We start from the raw sequence: 15,994 nt of genomic DNA on the forward strand, positions 1-15,994 counted from the left end.
AGAGACTCCTCGATGAAAATCAGAACGAGCGAATACACTGTTGTTTAGGAGTCTTATTCTTCCCTATCGTGGACAATTATTCATTCTCACGTCCTTCGCGGTGGAGTGGAGGTTATGTGTTCTCTCGTTTTTCTGTCTGCCTGTTTGTTTGACCGGGGGAAGCTGTTGGCCCAAGTCTTTCACGAACCGGCCGGTCAGTCCTGTCGTTCGATTTGCGTTGGAGCAGGAATTTTGTAATCTGTTCACGGTGCCGGCGATAGCTCGCCGACTCTTCGCGAAGGCCAGCATATGGAGTCTAGGCCGGCGTTGTTGTTGGGAATCGCGGTTGAAATGATTTGGTATGTATAATGTAAGCACAGCCGCCCCAGTCTCAAAATCGGGAGAGTTCGGGTTGCTGGAAGTGGAGGCAGGCGTGGGCGGGGTTTGGCGACGGGAAGAGGAAGAAGCTACGTCGTAAAGGGGCGGAGGAGGAAGAGGAGGAAGCATCACGCTTCAGAGGAAACGAGTTGCTGATGGTGAAAGAAAGAGTACATTTAACGAGGTTGAGGTAGTAGCAGTTGTAATCGCATTAGATGAGGATAAGGTAGCGAGAACAAGGGAACAGCTCGGGTTAGTTCGATCGATTTGGACACGACAAAGAGCGCAGCGAAGACACGATTCTGTCCGTGCCTCTCTGTGGCTGTTTTTGTCTGTCTCTGTCTCCTTCGCACACCCAAAGACGACAACTTGTAAGGCGATGTGTGAAGGCCTCAGAGCAGAGAGACGACGAGGACCCGTTGGTTGACAGTTGACTGAACGATGAGGTAAGAAAACCTGCACCTGTAACGTACCGTCCACGGTTCTGTCCTTTGATCGCATCGCTCGGTGTCCTAGATTCGAGATCTCGTCATCGCCAAGTAAAAAAACAAAAACCAAACAAGCTCTTTGGTCCGTCGCGACTGTCAGTGTTACTGTTAGCGCATCCCCATGATGTCGACAAAATGAGACCCGTATTGGTAATAGGGGGCACTGCATCAGCGCACTCCCAGAAAATGATGCAGCCACAGGCTTCATACGAAGCATCGGCACCAACGGCCATCGATACGATTGCGCCGTATTGTGAGCCAGGTGACATTTTCGATTCCTTCCCCGATCTGTACTAGTTTAAGGGTGTCCCGACTGCATCAGTGATCCTGTTTTACCCACAGCAAAGTGCTGCACATATGTGCAGCAAAACTTCCTTTGCTTTAACTCATTTGTACTCCTTTTATGGTCTGCATCCCATACACCTCCTTTTATCCCTAATTACCTCCACCACTGAAGGTGCACGGACCTTGTGTCTTCACCTCTGTCTGTCTGTCTGTTTGTTTAGTCTGTGAGCAAGATATCTCAAAAAGTTGTGGGTGGACCGAGACAATTTTGGCTGGACAAGCTGGGTGTGCAATTCAATGGGGAGGGGGGGGGGGGGTAAGGGTAGGGGGAGTGGGGCTGGTGGATGGGGGGTTTCCCTCGCTCTGGTTTTTTTTTCTTAACCCTGGCTCTGGTTTCTTCTTAACCCTGGCTCTGGTTTCCTCTAAACCCTGGCTCTGGTATCCTCTAAACCCTGGCTCTGGTTTTTTTTTCTTCTTAACCCTGGCTCTGGTTTCTTCTTAAAGCTGGATCTGGTTTCTTCTTAATCCTATCTCTGGTTTCTTCTTAACCCTGGATCTGGTTTCTTCTTAATCCTGGATCTGGTTTCTTCTTAATCCTGGCTCTGGTTTCTTCTTAATCCTGGCTCTGGTTTCTTCTTAACGCTGGATCTGGTTTCTTCTTAACCCTGGCTCTGGTTTCTTCTTAATCCTGGATCTGGTTTCTTCTTAACGCTGGATCTGGTTTCTTCTTAATCCTGGCTCTGGTTTCTTCTTAACCCTGGCTCTGGTTTCTTCTTAACCCTGGATCTGGTTTCTTCTTAATCCTGGCTCTGGTTTCTTCTTAACCCTGGCTCTGGTTTCTTCTTAACCCTGGCTCTGGTTTCTTCTTAACGCTGGCTCTGGTTTCTTCTTAACCCTGGCTCTGGTTTTTTTCTTAACCCTGGCTCTGGTTTCTTCTTAACCCTGGCTCTGGTTTCTTCTTAACCCTGGCTCTGGTTTCTTCTTAACCCTGGCTCTGGTTTCTTCTTAACCCTGGCTCTGGTTTCTTCTTAACCCTGGCTCTGGTTTCTTCTTAACGCTGGCTCTGGTTTCTTCTTAATCCTGGCTCTGGTTTCTTCTTAACCCTGGCTCTGGTTTCTTCTTAACCCTGGCTCTGGTTTCTTCTTAACGCTGGCTCTGGTTTCTTCTTAACCCTGGCTCTGGTTTTTTTCTTAACCCTGGCTCTGGTTTCTTCTTAACCCTGGCTCTGGTTTCTTCTTAACCCTGGCTCTGGTTTCTTCTTAACCCTGGCTCTGGTTTCTTCTTAACCCTGGCTCTGGTTTCTTCTTAACCCTGGCTCTGGTTTCTTCTTAACGCTGGCTCTGGTTTCTTCTTAACCCTGGCTCTGGTTTCTTCTTAACCTTAACCCTAACCCTAGCTGTGGTTTTTTTTTTTAACCCTGGCTCTGGTTTCTTCTTAACCCTGGCTCTGGTTTCTTCTTAACCCTGGCTCTGGTTTCTTCTTAACCTTAACCCTAACCCTAGCTGTGGTTTTTTTTTTTAACCCTGGCTCTGGTTTCCTCTAAACCCTGGCTCTGTTTTTTTTTTTTTTTTTTTTTTTTAACTCTGGCTCTGGTTTCCTCTAAACCCTGTCTCTGGATTTTTTTCTTAACCCTGGCTCTGGTTTCTTCTTAACCCTGGCTCTGGTTTCTTCTTAACCGGGAGATCACGGCGAGATCGGAGATCAAAGGCGAGATCACGGCGAGGTAACGTCTTTTCGAAGCTGTTCCATGCGCTCACGCTTTCGAAGCTAAGTGATCTTTCTCAATTGTGTTTTTGTCGAGACTCTATCTATCTTTCGGTGTGTGTACCTATAGCGTATCTTTTGGAAAATTTTGCTAATTTTTCGTACATGTATACACAATCGTCGGTTAATGCATATCGAGTATTCTGCGGCCTAGTACTCGTATGCTTAGGCTACCGTACCGTCTCTGACCTTGTGGTTTTGTTTTTCTCTCAGCGATTCGTCGAATGCGCTGCAATTATTTTCGTTCTCTGTTTCGTCCCAGTCATTCACCCCATACCTCCTTGTTTAATATCTCTACTCAAAAAAAGAAAAAACCCAAAAAATATTTCCTTCCCAGGTCTTATTCGTTTATTTGTTGTTCTTATTTGTTCGTTCGTTCTTCGTTCACGATCACGCGATCACGTGGTTAGAAATGTATAATCTCTCCCCTGAACAACTATTTTCTCTCATATATTATAACACCCTTTTCTTCTTTTCCTACAAAAGGATGCTTTCGTCTTGCTCACCAAATCTATTCATTCCGAAAAATATATATAATACCATCTCTTACAGTTCCTCCTTTCTACATTCCCTAAACTATCCAGAACTCCACCCCTCCTTCAGTGTCCTCAAACGAATTTTTGACTCGAAGGTCTCGAACTCATTTTGCAAAAAATGTTCGTTTCCCATGAATCGTACACTTTTCAAAATCCAATCTCACCCCTCCCCTCCAAATCCTCCCCATCACCCATCCCTTTCAAATCCCCCCCCTTGCCCCTTCCCTCCCCTCCCTCATAAACTCCCCCCACATCCCTCCCCTCCGAGACTCTCCCTCGCTCCTCCCCTCCTAGACTCCCCTCTCACCCCTCCTCAAAGCATCCTCCCTGCTTCTTCCCCCTTCCAACTTTCACCTTCATCTCCCCCAACCTTCTGCCTCGCTCTTCCCCCTCCTCAAATAACACCTCACTGTGCCTCACCCAATCTCCATCAAACCTTTTGTCCACCCCATTCTTCCCTTTCTCCAAGCTATTCTGAAATCTCTGAAATCTCTGACACACCTTCAACAGCTCTCCCTACCTCTTCCTCCTCTTCCACATCTTACCCTACCCCTCCCCCCCCCCTGTTCTGGACCCGATGCTCCCCCTTCCTCTTCATTAACGGTATGGACCTCAAACATCCAGGGCCTTCGCTCAAACTTGACTGATCTCTCCATACAGGTTGTTTCTGACAAACCAGATGTGATCTGCTTAACAGAAACTTTCCTCCTTCATGATGTCTCTGATGCCTTGGTATCTCTTCCAGGTTACTCCCTCCTCCGGTATGATAGACCTGAGCCTCGTCCTGGAGGTGGGGTTGCTATCTTTATAAAAAACTCTCTTCCTCACTCGCCCTCCACTGCCCTCTCTCCACCTCACCCCCAGGAATACCTTTGGCTACGGCTTCCCCTTCGCTCCCACCTTTTGTTCATATGTGTGTTGTACCGTCCACCAAACAGCGATGACTCCATCTACATCTCGCTGTCTGATAATATGGACCAACTTCTATCTACCCATCCCAACTCTCTCTTCCTCATATGTGGTGATTTCAATTGTCACCATGCCAGTTGGCTGGGTGTGGGTACCTCTCTCACCAGCCATGGCTCTTCAGCAAAGGACTTCTGCGACTCACTGGGACTGACACAATCTGTCAATTTCCCGACCCGGATCTCAGTCAACGGAGCATCTTCTCTTCTGGATTTGGTTATGACAAACTTCCCTGAAAATGTCTGCTGCTCTTCTTCTGCTCCAATCGGCTCATCTGATCATGTGCTTGTCAAAGTGGACATCTCTCTGACCATTCTCAGAGAGCCTCCTCAGCGTCGACGAGTCTGGCATTTCACTCAGGCCAACTGGCACGGTCTTCAAGCAGCCATCAATCATCTGGACTGGTCTCCCATCTCTACCGCCTCTGACATCAACTCATCCTGGGAATTCTTTCAAAGTAAATTGCTCTCTCTCATGCACAGATTTATCCCATCTCGTCTTCAGTTGTCATACCCTTCCTCCCGTCCATTGTACAAGGAATCTTGTGGTGAGGCTGTTGCCCTGAAACAACTTGCTTTCGTCTCCTGGAAAGCAAATCCAACGGAAGGAAATCTCATTTCCTTTCACAAAGCCCGAAACAAGTGTTTGTCCAGCCTCAGGAGAGCCAGGAAACAATATCTCACCGTTCTCAAGACCGAACTCTCTTATCTGTCTCCCTCTTCCAAATCCTGGTGGCGTCTGGTCAAATCTGTTTCTGGTGTTTGTTCCCCCTCCATCCCCTCCCTCACCTCAAACGGCTTAACGGCTGACTCCGCACGTGAAAAAGCTGAATGCCTCAACTCTGTGTTTGCCTCTAAATGTTGTGTCCCAAACCCATCCCTCTCTGTACCCACCGTACCCAGTCGTACCCAGCTGCTCCTGGACTCTGTGTCCTTTCCTCCTGACAAGGTGGAAAAGTTTCTGTCAACCCTCGACTCTGATTCTGCAACGGGTCCTAAAATCATGTTCTTCCGCTCTTTCACTCCCTCTTTCTGTTCTCTTCACCCTCTCTTTTGCTCAAGGTCATCTGCCATCTGCTTGGAAATCAGCCAACATCACCGCTTTGCACAAAAAAGGTGCAAAAACAGATCCCAGCAACTACAGACCAATCAGCCTTCTCCCAATTATCAGCAAAGTCATGGAATCCATCATTGCTTCAGATTTGAAATCTTTCCTCTTCTCCAATGGCTTGATCTCTGATCATCAATTTGGTTTCAGACCTGGTCACTCTACTCTGGACATGCTGCTTCTGCTTTCTCAACAATGGATGGAGGTCCTCAACGCCAAACAGGAAATTAGAGCTGTCTCCCTTGACATTTCACGTGCCTTCGATACGGTCTCGCACCCTGCTCTGCTCACCAAACTCTCCTCCTTTGGTATCCATGGAAATCTCCACGCATGGCTGGCGGACTTCCTCTCTGGTCGTAGTCAACGTGTGGCCCTGAATGGGTTTCTCTCATCTCCTCTTCCTGTTCAGGCTGGAGTTCCCCAAGGTAGTGTTCTGGGCCCTGTGCTTTTTCTGGTCTTCATCAATGATCTCTCTGACTCTCTTGAAAATCCTCTCTATCTCTTTGCTGACGACTCTACTCTCTGTCGCTCCATTCCTCATCCCTCAGATCGGCAGTCTGCAGCCTCCTCACTCTCTGCAGACCTGGACAAAATCACAGACTGGGCAAACAAATGGAACATGTCTTTCAATCCTGATAAATCTCACACTCTTACGATGTCTCTCCGAAAAGACCGACTGGAAAACCCTCCCATCCACTTTCTGAATAATCCTCTCCAAGAAGTTCTGTCACTCAAGCTTTTGGGTCTCACTATTTGCCATGATCTTTCCTGGGAAAACCACATTTCAAATCTGGCCTCCAAAGCCAGTCGCCGACTGGGCATCCTCCGTCGTGCGAAGTCCTTCCTTGGCACACCTGAGCTCCTCACCACATACATGGCTTTCATCCGCAGCTCTATGGAATACTGCTCTCCCCTCTGGTCTGGTGCTCCTGCCTCACACCTAGCCTGTCTTCACGCTGTTGAAACCAAAGCGTTCAGAATCATTGGAATCTCCCGCGATGAAGCTAACTCCAAGGGCCTTTCACTCACTCACCGCAGGCAGGTTGGTGGTCTTTCCGTCTTCTACCGACTCCTCTCTGGCCTTGCCCCCCCAGCCCTCTCTGGGCTCTGTCCCCCAAATATTCCTACAGGTCGCACAAGATCTGCCTGCAACCCTCTTATGGTTAAACTGCCAAAATCAAGACTTTCTGCTCACCTTCACTCCTTCATTCCTCTTTTCTCCCGCCTCTGGAACAAACTCCCTCACTCTCTTCAATCCCACTCCACCCTCCAGGTCTTTAAAACAGCTGTTCACCACCATCTCTTGTCCTCCCCCATCCAAAACCTTGATCTTTTCTACCCCCGCTAATTTCGGTCCCCTTGTGTTTTATACCTCCCCCCCCCCCTCCCCTTCCCACGCCTCCTGCCCCCAAGCCCTCTCCCTCCCACACTTCTCCCTGCTCTCAAATGTTGTGGTTGTGTGCTTCCCCTTCTCTCTCCATCTTGTCTTCCGCTCCCTCTTTTTGTATATTTTGTTTGTCTGGTTGATTTGTTTGTGAAATAAATGTTAGCTCTTTCACGAGCCTCGATTCAGTATACAAAAAAAAAAAAAAAAAAACCCTGGCTCTGGTTTCTTCTTAACCCTGGCTCTGGTTTCTTCTTAACCCTGGCTCTGGTTTCTTCTTAACCCTGGCTCTGGTTTCTTCTTAACCCTGGCTCTGGTTTCTTCTTAACCCTGGCTCTGGTTTCCTCTAAACCCTGGCTCTGGTTTTTTTTCTTAACCCTGGCTCTGGTTTATTCTCAACCCTCGCTCTGGTTTTTTTTCTTAACCCTGGCTCTGGTTTTTTTTCTTAACCCTCGCTCTGGTTTCTTCTTAACCCTCGCTCTGGATTTTTTTCTTAACCCTGGCTCTGGTTTTTTTTTCTTAACCCTCGCTCTGGTTTTTTTTCTTAACCCTGGCTCTGGTTTCTTCTTAACCCTGGCTCTGGTTTCTTCTTAACCCTCGCTCTGGTTTCTTCTTAACCCTGGCTCTGGTTTCTTTTTAACCCTGGCTCTGGTTTCTTTTTAACCCTGGCTCTGGTTTCTTTTTAACCCTTCAGTTCCTAACCCTTCAGTTTTTAACCCTTCAGTTCCAATCTCAGTTCCTTCCACCAAGCTCGGAACAAGTGTGTGTCTACCCTCAGGAGTGCCAGGAAGCACTATCTCTCCTCACTCAAGAATGAACTCTCAAACCTGTCTCCTTCCTCAAAATTCTGGTGGCGTCTGGTCAAATCCGTTTCTGGTGTTTGTTCCCCGTCCATCCCCTCCCTTACCTCAAATGGCCACACAGTTGACATCGCACGTGACAAAGCCGAATGCCTCAACTCTGTGTTTGCCTCAAAATCCTTAGTCCCAAACCAATCTCTCTCTGTTCCCACCCTTCCCAGTCGAACCCCACTGCTCCTGGGCTCTGTGTCCTTCTCTCCTGACAAGGTGGAGGAGTTTTTGTCAAACCTCGACTCTGATTCTGCAACTGGACCAGACGGCATCAGCCCACGGGTCCTAAAATCCTGCTCTGCCGCTCTATCTCACCCTCTCTCTGTTCTTTTCACCCTATATTTTGCTCAAGGTCATCTGCCAGCATCCTGGAAATCAGCAAACATTACCGCTTTATACAAAAAAGGTGCAAAAACAGATCCTTGCAACAACAGACCCATCAGCCTGCTCCCAATTATCAGCAAAGTCATGGAATCCATCATTGCTTCGGATATGAAATCTTTCCTCTTCTCCAATGGCTTGATCTCTGATCATCAATTTGGTTTCAGACCAGGTCACTCTACTCTGGACATGCTGCTTCTGCTGTCTCAACAATGGATGGAGGTCCTCAATGCCAAACAGGAAATCAGAGCTGTCTGCATTGACATATCACGTGCCTTCGATACGGTCTGGCACCCAGCTCTGCTCACCAAACTCTCCTCCTATGGTATCCATGGAAATCTCCATGCATGGCTTGCGGACTTCCTCTCTGGTCGTAGTCAACGTGTGGCCCTAAATGGATTTCTCTCATCTCCCCTTCCTGTTCAGGCTGGAGTTCCCCAAGGCAGTGTGCTGGGCCCTGTGCTTTTTCTGGTCTTTATCAATGATCTCTCCGACTCTGGAAAATCCTCTCTATCTCTTTGCTGATGACTCCACTCTCTGCCGCTCCATTCCTCTTCCCTCAGATCGGCAGTCTGCAGCCTCCTCACTCTCTGAAGACCTGGACAAAATCACAGACTGGTCAAACAAGTGGAACATGTCTTTCAATCCTGACAAATCTCACACTCTTACTATGTCTCTCCAAAAAGATCGACTGGACAACCCTCCCATCTACTTTCTCAACAATCCTCTCCAAGAAGTTCTGTCGCTCAAGCTTTTGGGTCTCACTATCTGCCATGATCTTTCTTGGGAAAACCACATTTCCAAGCTGGCCTCCAAAGCCAGTCGCCGACTGGGCATCCTCCGTCGTGCGAAGTCCTTCCTAGGCACACCTGAGCTCCTCACCACATACAAGGCTTTCATCCGCAGCTCAATGGAATACTGTTCTCCCCTATGGGCTGGTGCTCCTGCCTCACACCTGGCTCGGCTTCACGCTGTTGAATCCAAAGCTTTCAGAATCATTGGAATCTCCCGCGATGAAGCTATCTCTGAGGGCCTTTCACTCACTCACCGCAGGCAGGTAGGTGGTCTTTCTGTCTTCTACCGACTCCTCTCTGGCCTTGCTCCCCCAGCTCTCTCTGTGCTCTGTCCCCCAAATATTCCTACAGGTCGCACAAGATCTGCCAGCCACCCTCTGATGGTTAAACTGCCGAAATTCCGGCTCTCTGCTCACCTTCACTCTTTCATTCCTCTTTTCTCCCGCCTCTGGAACAAACTCCCACACTCACTTCAATCGCATTCCTCCCTCCAGGTCTTTAAAACAGCTGTTCACCACCATCTCTTATCTTCCCCCATCCAAAACCTTGATCTTTTCTACCCCCACTAATTCACCCCAGATCCACCTTGTTTGAAATTCCAACTTCTTTCCTGGAAGTCCTGGCAGTGTCCATATGTTTTATACCTCTCCCACCCCCACCCTTCCCATGCCTACCCCCCAAAGCCCTCTCCCTCCCACAGTTCTCTCGATGTCTCCATGTCTCTCGGTCCCTGCTCTCAAATGTTGTGTTTGTGTCCTTCCCCCTCTCTCCCCATCTTGTCTACCGCTCCCGATGTTATTTGTTTTATGTGTCTGTTTGTCTTTCTGTGTGATTAATGTTCGCTCTTTCACGAGCCTCGATCTTGTATACAAACAAAACAAAAAAAACCGGCTCTGGTTTCTACTTAACCCTGGCTCTGTTTTTTTTTTTTTTGTAATAAGTTTGTTATGGTTTGTTTTTTTAAATCCATGGCTCTGCAACTTGAAATTGCCATCCCCACCCCCCCCCCCTCCCCGTATCAATTTTTTTTTGTATCAATGGTGATTGAATTTGTAAAATTTTAACTAACGTCTGCCATTTTTAAATGATAAATGTATGCTCCATCGTACGACGCCCAAATAAAGGGATGTGTTCACTGATATTGAAATGAAACTTGGTAGGGGAACATACATACATATATTGTAAAGCAATTTTCGCTCTTGTTTTTTTATCTCACTTTTGTTAGTAGAAATGTCTGTCAAACTTTGAAGTGGTAATACGTTTTGAATCTGTACATGTGGAGCTTAAATAGTTCCGAGATTATTGTTTCATTACTTTTTTTTATTCAGTGTGAGAAATGTATTAGCGATATATTTTAATGGTAATGTGACTTTTCACATTTATATCGCTATTGTTATGTATTGCGTGTAATGTTGCAAAAGTCAGAAATAACAAAAAAAATACCCCCATGATGGTCGATTTTACTCCCCGTCCTCACTGGAAAATTTTAAAATCGCACCCTGTGGATGTGTGTGAAACGGACGAATCTATTTGATTTGGTTGAGGATCTGGATACTATAATTTGTAAGTGATTCTTTATCATTGACCGTTAAAGCCTTTCAAGAATCGTTTTGCACTTCTTTTTTGTGGGAACGCCTCCGGCGACTTTAAATGCACACCTTTTGTGGCGTGACATGCCCACTGGTGACTATGATCCCCTAGCCTCAAACTGTGTGTGTGTGTGTGTGTGTGTGTGTGTGTGTGTGTGTGTGTGTGTGTGTGTGTGTGTGTGTGTGTGTGTGTGTGTGTGTGTGTGTGTGTGTGTGTGTGTGTGTGTGTGTGTGTGTGTGTGTGTGTGTAAAGTGTCTGTCCAGGCATTTATTATTTCCCTATACCTCATTGGCATAACTAATATTATTAGAGCAAAGTCGATGGTGCATCATCACCAAACCCCACGCTTCCCACTTCAATTAAAGTTGAAATATGGCGAAAGGTTCCACCAGGAATTAACCAATATGAAATTTTGAGTTTAAAATGTTTTTTTTCGTTTTTGACCAGTGCCACCCCAAGTACCCAACCCTTGGGGCATGATCGGAGGGAGGGCGGGGGGGGTTTCAAACCCGAAAAATACATATTTAATCATGCCCTACCCCCTCCCCCCCCCCCCCTCCCCACAAATGTTGATTGAGTGCACATATTTGAAAATGATTTTGACCTTTTCACCCAATGAAACCCAAATTGATACTGCTCATGCGTGTTCTTGCCAAGTGTTAATCATAACTACCATGTTTGGTGAATTTCTGCACAACTGTTTAGGAGGAGATAACACGACAGATGGACGGATAGACACTAGACAGATGTTTCCAATTAAAATATCGCTGTTTTTTTTCCAAAAAGCATTGGGATAATAACTGAGCTCACATTAACAATGTCTTGAAATTCTGCTTATGACATCGAAATTTGCTTCTAACTCTTCCGTTTATACTGTTTTACCAAGTTGAAAGTAGACTTTTGCCAAAGCATTCACTATGCAGGATGATGTCACCGAATTCCGGTGGGCGGAACTTCAAGGCCAACATTTGGGATTTGTTGTTGTTGTTGTTGTTGTTGTTATTGGCGGTGCTACTGCTGTTGTCCTATTGCCTTCCTGTCCTTTGAAATGGCATTCTATCCCACCACCCTCCCTTGACCGGTGTATAAGCAAGTTTGAAACATCTCTCCACAATGTTCTGCAAGTGTGCAACTTGTAGAAAATGTAAATGTAATGGCAGGTGCACCGATGTCTTGCTGTCGTGACTGAACTGAAATTAATGTTGGTCTTTTGTAATTTAGTACCTGCACATTATGCTCATCCATGAAATTAAGCTGTATTGTTATGTGAAAATGTCAGGAATACTATATGCTGTATTAATATCACTATTATATCATAATTGATTCTGTAATATGGTTCAGGATGCCCTTTTCTTTTCAGAATGTGATGTTGCGACGACAGAAAGAACTCCATCGCCCATCAACCAATTGGGGAGGTGCAAAGTCCCTCGCAAACCCTCATGGGTAATTCGTGCTTGTGCCGGGAGGCTGGTGCAGCGAGAAGGCGCGCACGGGATGCCGGGATTGAACCTAGAACGTCTAGTGACTTGGAAGCACCCGAGGGGCTTCGGGCGAGGCGCCGAGAGCTTCCGAGTGGCGTTCCTCCACGAAGGGGTCGTGGCCCACGTGAGCCGCGAAGGAAGAAGGCTACGGTGGACAGTTTGGTTCTGGACACACTGGCCGTCATTCGGACATTGGTGGACAAGTGAGTAAATCCAGTTTATTTATTGTACTCCATATTTTGATTTCTGGCTTGACGGAATTGTCATGTGTGGTGTTGAAATGTTTTTACTTGATTATTACCTCTTATGAAAATGGGCAATATTTTCAACTGGTTATTAAATGGCCTGATGGCTGAGAATGCATTCTATCATCAGTATCATTTGTTCTAATTGATTGGAAGACATTGGAAAATTTTGCATGTACAGTTGGGGCCAAAAATATTGGCACCTTGCACTTTTTTCAAACAACTCACAATTTTCTCGAAAAATAAGTTGACATTGGCAAAAGTATTTGGTCTCCACAATTCTTTATTTCACTGTTAATATTACAGAACCTTTGTTTTTGATTCAGAACTTAATATATCCTTTTAAATCAGAAAATAAAAAAAATGGCATTGACAAAATTATTGACACCCTCAACTTAATATTTGGTAGCACGGGCTTTGGACAAAATAACTTCAGTCAAGTGCTTCCTATAGACATGAATGAGCTTCCTACACCTCGCTACTGGCAGTTTCACCCACTCTTCTTGTGCAAACTGCTCCAGTTCTCCCAGATTTGAAGGGTTCCTTCTCCCAACTGCTGTTTTCAGATCTCCCCACAAGTGTTCAATGGGATTTAGATCTGGACTCATTGCTGGCCACTTCAGAACAGTCCATAGTTTTGTCTTGTACCATTCCTGGGTGCTTTTTGAAGTGTGTTTGGGGTCATTGTTCTGCTGCAAGACCCTTGACCTTCGACAGAGACCCAACTTTCTGACACTGGGTTGAACATTGCGCTCGAATGCCTTGGTAATCTCCTGATTTCATGATGCCATGCACACATTCAAGGCATCCAGTGCCAGAGGCAGCACAGCAACCCCAAAACATCACTGAACCTCCTCCATGTTTGACTGTAGGGAAGGTGTTCTTTTCTTTCAAGGCTTCATTTTGTTTTCTGTAAACATGGAGATGATGTGCTTCACCAAAAAAGCTACAATTTGGTCTCATCTGGCCACAGGACATTCTCCCAGAAGGATTTTGGCTTTAACAGGTGTGTTTTGGCAAACTCCAGTCGGGCTTTCTTATGTCTGTCTCTCGGTCCTGGGTCTCCCACCAGAGAGCTCCCTTAGATTGAGTTGTCGACGGATGGTGCGAGTGGAAACTGTCGTACCTTGTGTCTGAAGGTCAGCTTGAATCTGTTTCTCAGTTGATCGAGGTGCTTTCTCCACCATTCGAACAATCCTTCGCTGCAATCTTGAATCAAGTTTTCTCTTACGGCCACGTCCAGGGAGGTTGACCACAGTTCCATGGGCCTTAAACGTCCTGATAACATTGTATACGATGGACACAGGACCATCAAGGTCTCTGGAGATGGACTTGTAGCCTTAAGATTGTCCATGCTTGGCTACAATCCCATGTCTGACCTCAGACATTTTTTTTGCTTTTCATTCTGTTTCATTCTTTTCATTCATTGTTTTCATTTTTTTCTCCATGCTCATTGTGATGCACACAGTGACACGAAACAGCAGAATGACTCCTTTTCTCCATTCAAACTGGTTGAATGAGTGATTTTTAAATGGCAAATTTAAATTGATTAAAATTAAAATTTTAAATTAAAATTAAAATTTAAATCAAAATTGATTTTTTTTGCGTTTCATTCTGTTTCATTCTTTTCATTCATTGTTTTCATTCTTTTCTCCATGCTCATTGTGGTGCACACAGTGACACGAAACAGCAGAATGACTCCTTTTCTCCATTCAAACTGGTTGAATGAGTGATTTTTAAATTGCAGGCACCTGAAATTCACCACAGGTGAGTTAAACTCCAAAGTAAAGGAGAATCACCTGATTGAAATCTAATTATTTGTAACAACTTCTTAAAGGTGCCAATAATATTGTCCGGGCCATTTTATTATTATTTTTACCTTCGCAAAAGCGGAAGGTTATGTTTTGATCGCTGTGTATTTATTTGTATGTCTGTGTGTGTGTGTGTGTGTGTATGTTATTCGCATAACTCAAAAAGTATTCAACCGAATTGCATGAAATTTGGTGGGATGATTGGTTATTATACGGGACACATTTGATTAGATTTTGGGAGCAATCGGGTCAAAGGTCAAGGTCAAGGTCACGAAAAGGTCAAAACTGTTCACTGTTCTGTTCCCTACACTCCCATGCCAAGTACAGAACAGTAGCTGCGGCGAAGGTATGCGCTCTACCGAGTGCCCGTTCTAGTTTATATGTGGAATAAGCTAAAATTTTGTAATTTTTTCAGCTTTTTTTTTTTGTTCCACTGCAAACCAAAGAAATACATATGTGGATACCAAAATATTTTTTAATTTTAACAATTTTCTGGAAGAAATGGTGCATTATTTAAAAAAGAAAGTGCAAGGGTGCCAATATTTTTGGCCATGACTGTACTTTGTAGGTATGGATGTTCCTGTTGCATTAGGTAAATATATGCATGGTGTCTGTCTCTTTGTTTGTGCCATTTCCTATCTCTCTCACAACTTCTCTATCTCTCTCAACTATCTCTCATCTCGCGAGATTTTGCGGCGGAAGTCACGGTTTTACGAAGCTGTCCCGACCTTCACGCACTCTCGAAGTTAAGTAATTGTTCACAATTGTATTTTTGTCGAAACTGTATTTATCTTATGTGTGTGTACCTATAGTGCATCCCGTGGATCGGTGTTAATCTTTCATACCTGTATAGAGTGGTCGAGTATTTCGTGCCGCGATATATTGTGGCCTTGCTGTTCTTTAAGCTTCCTACCTGGAGGCTTTGATTCCTCTCAGCGGTCGATTGTGGTCCTGCTACTCTCGTTCTCTCAGTTTTTTCCCAGTCTTTTCACCCCATACTTCCTTGTTTAAAATCTTAACTAAAACCAAAAAAAACAAAAACATTTCCTTCTTTGTTCTTTTCGTCCGTTTGTTTGTTCTTCGACCACGTGTTTCACCCCCATTTCATGCCTTTGCCCTGTTCTATTTGCTGACATCTTTTGCCCTGTTCACGTGACTCGTGGTTGTCCCTCCAAACTCCCTCTCCCCGTTGGTATTTTTGTGAATATTAGATTGTTCTTCACGGTTCTGTTTAAATATGTTTAAACTTTCCCCTGCAGTGTTTTATTCAGTGGTACATCACAACACGCTGTTTTTCTTCCTATTTAAAAGGCTCTTTTCAATTTCCCCTCCAACTCATTCTACTTCAAAAAAATATTCAATCTCTTATAATTCTAAATCACTACATGCTCTAAATTCAAATTCATTCCACCCCTCCTCTATCGTTCTGAAACGGATCGCTAACTTGAAAATCACAACAAACCCAATTTGTTTAAAATGTTCGTCTTTCATTAATCATCCACTTTCTAAACTCCCTCCTTGCCCCTCCCCTCCAAATCTCCCCCCCTTGCCCCTCCGCTGCAAAACTCCCCCCCAACCCCTCCCCTTCAAATCTCCCCCCCTACCATCCCTCTCCAATTCTCCCCCCTCCCACCCTCTTCTCAAAGCTGCCTCCTCCCGACTTCATCTCCCTTTTATCTCATACCTCCACCTCCCCCAACCTTCTACTTTACTCTGCCACCCCTCAAAGAACCCCCCACTGTGCCTCATCCCATCACCATCAAACCTTTCGTCCTCATCCTTCCCTTTCTTGTGACTCTTCTGTAATCTCTGACACACTATTAACTGCTCTTCCTACCTCCCCCACCCATCCTTCATCTATCCCTACCCCACCCCTCCCCTCTCCTGCACCCGATGCTCCCCCTCTCTCCTATCTCTCAATGATATGGACCTCAAACATCCGAGGCCTTCGCTC

General features: G+C 45.5%; 1 protein-coding gene across 2 annotated transcripts in view; it reads left to right on the plus strand.

Annotated features, from left to right (window-relative positions):
- The first annotated feature begins 431 nt into the window (after positions 1 to 431).
- RSPRY1 (ring finger and SPRY domain containing 1) overlaps positions 432 to 15,994 on the plus strand; it is a 242,018-nt gene continuing 226,455 nt past the window's right edge. Inside the window, exons 1-2 of one of the 2 annotated variants that reach the window (XM_078771686.1) lie at positions 432 to 803; positions 11,864 to 12,187. In XM_078771686.1, coding sequence (XP_078627812.1) covers positions 11,943 to 12,187 — 245 coding nt within the window. In that variant the 5' untranslated portion in view covers positions 432 to 803; positions 11,864 to 11,942. The remainder of the gene's footprint in view (positions 804 to 11,863; positions 12,188 to 15,994) is intronic. The other variant, XM_078771685.1, reaches the window with a different exon arrangement.

This window comes from Myxine glutinosa, chromosome 2, assembly GCF_964187855.1.
Source record: "Myxine glutinosa chromosome 2, kmMyxGlut1.1, whole genome shotgun sequence".
Classification (NCBI taxonomy): Eukaryota; Metazoa; Chordata; class Myxini; order Myxiniformes; family Myxinidae; genus Myxine; species Myxine glutinosa.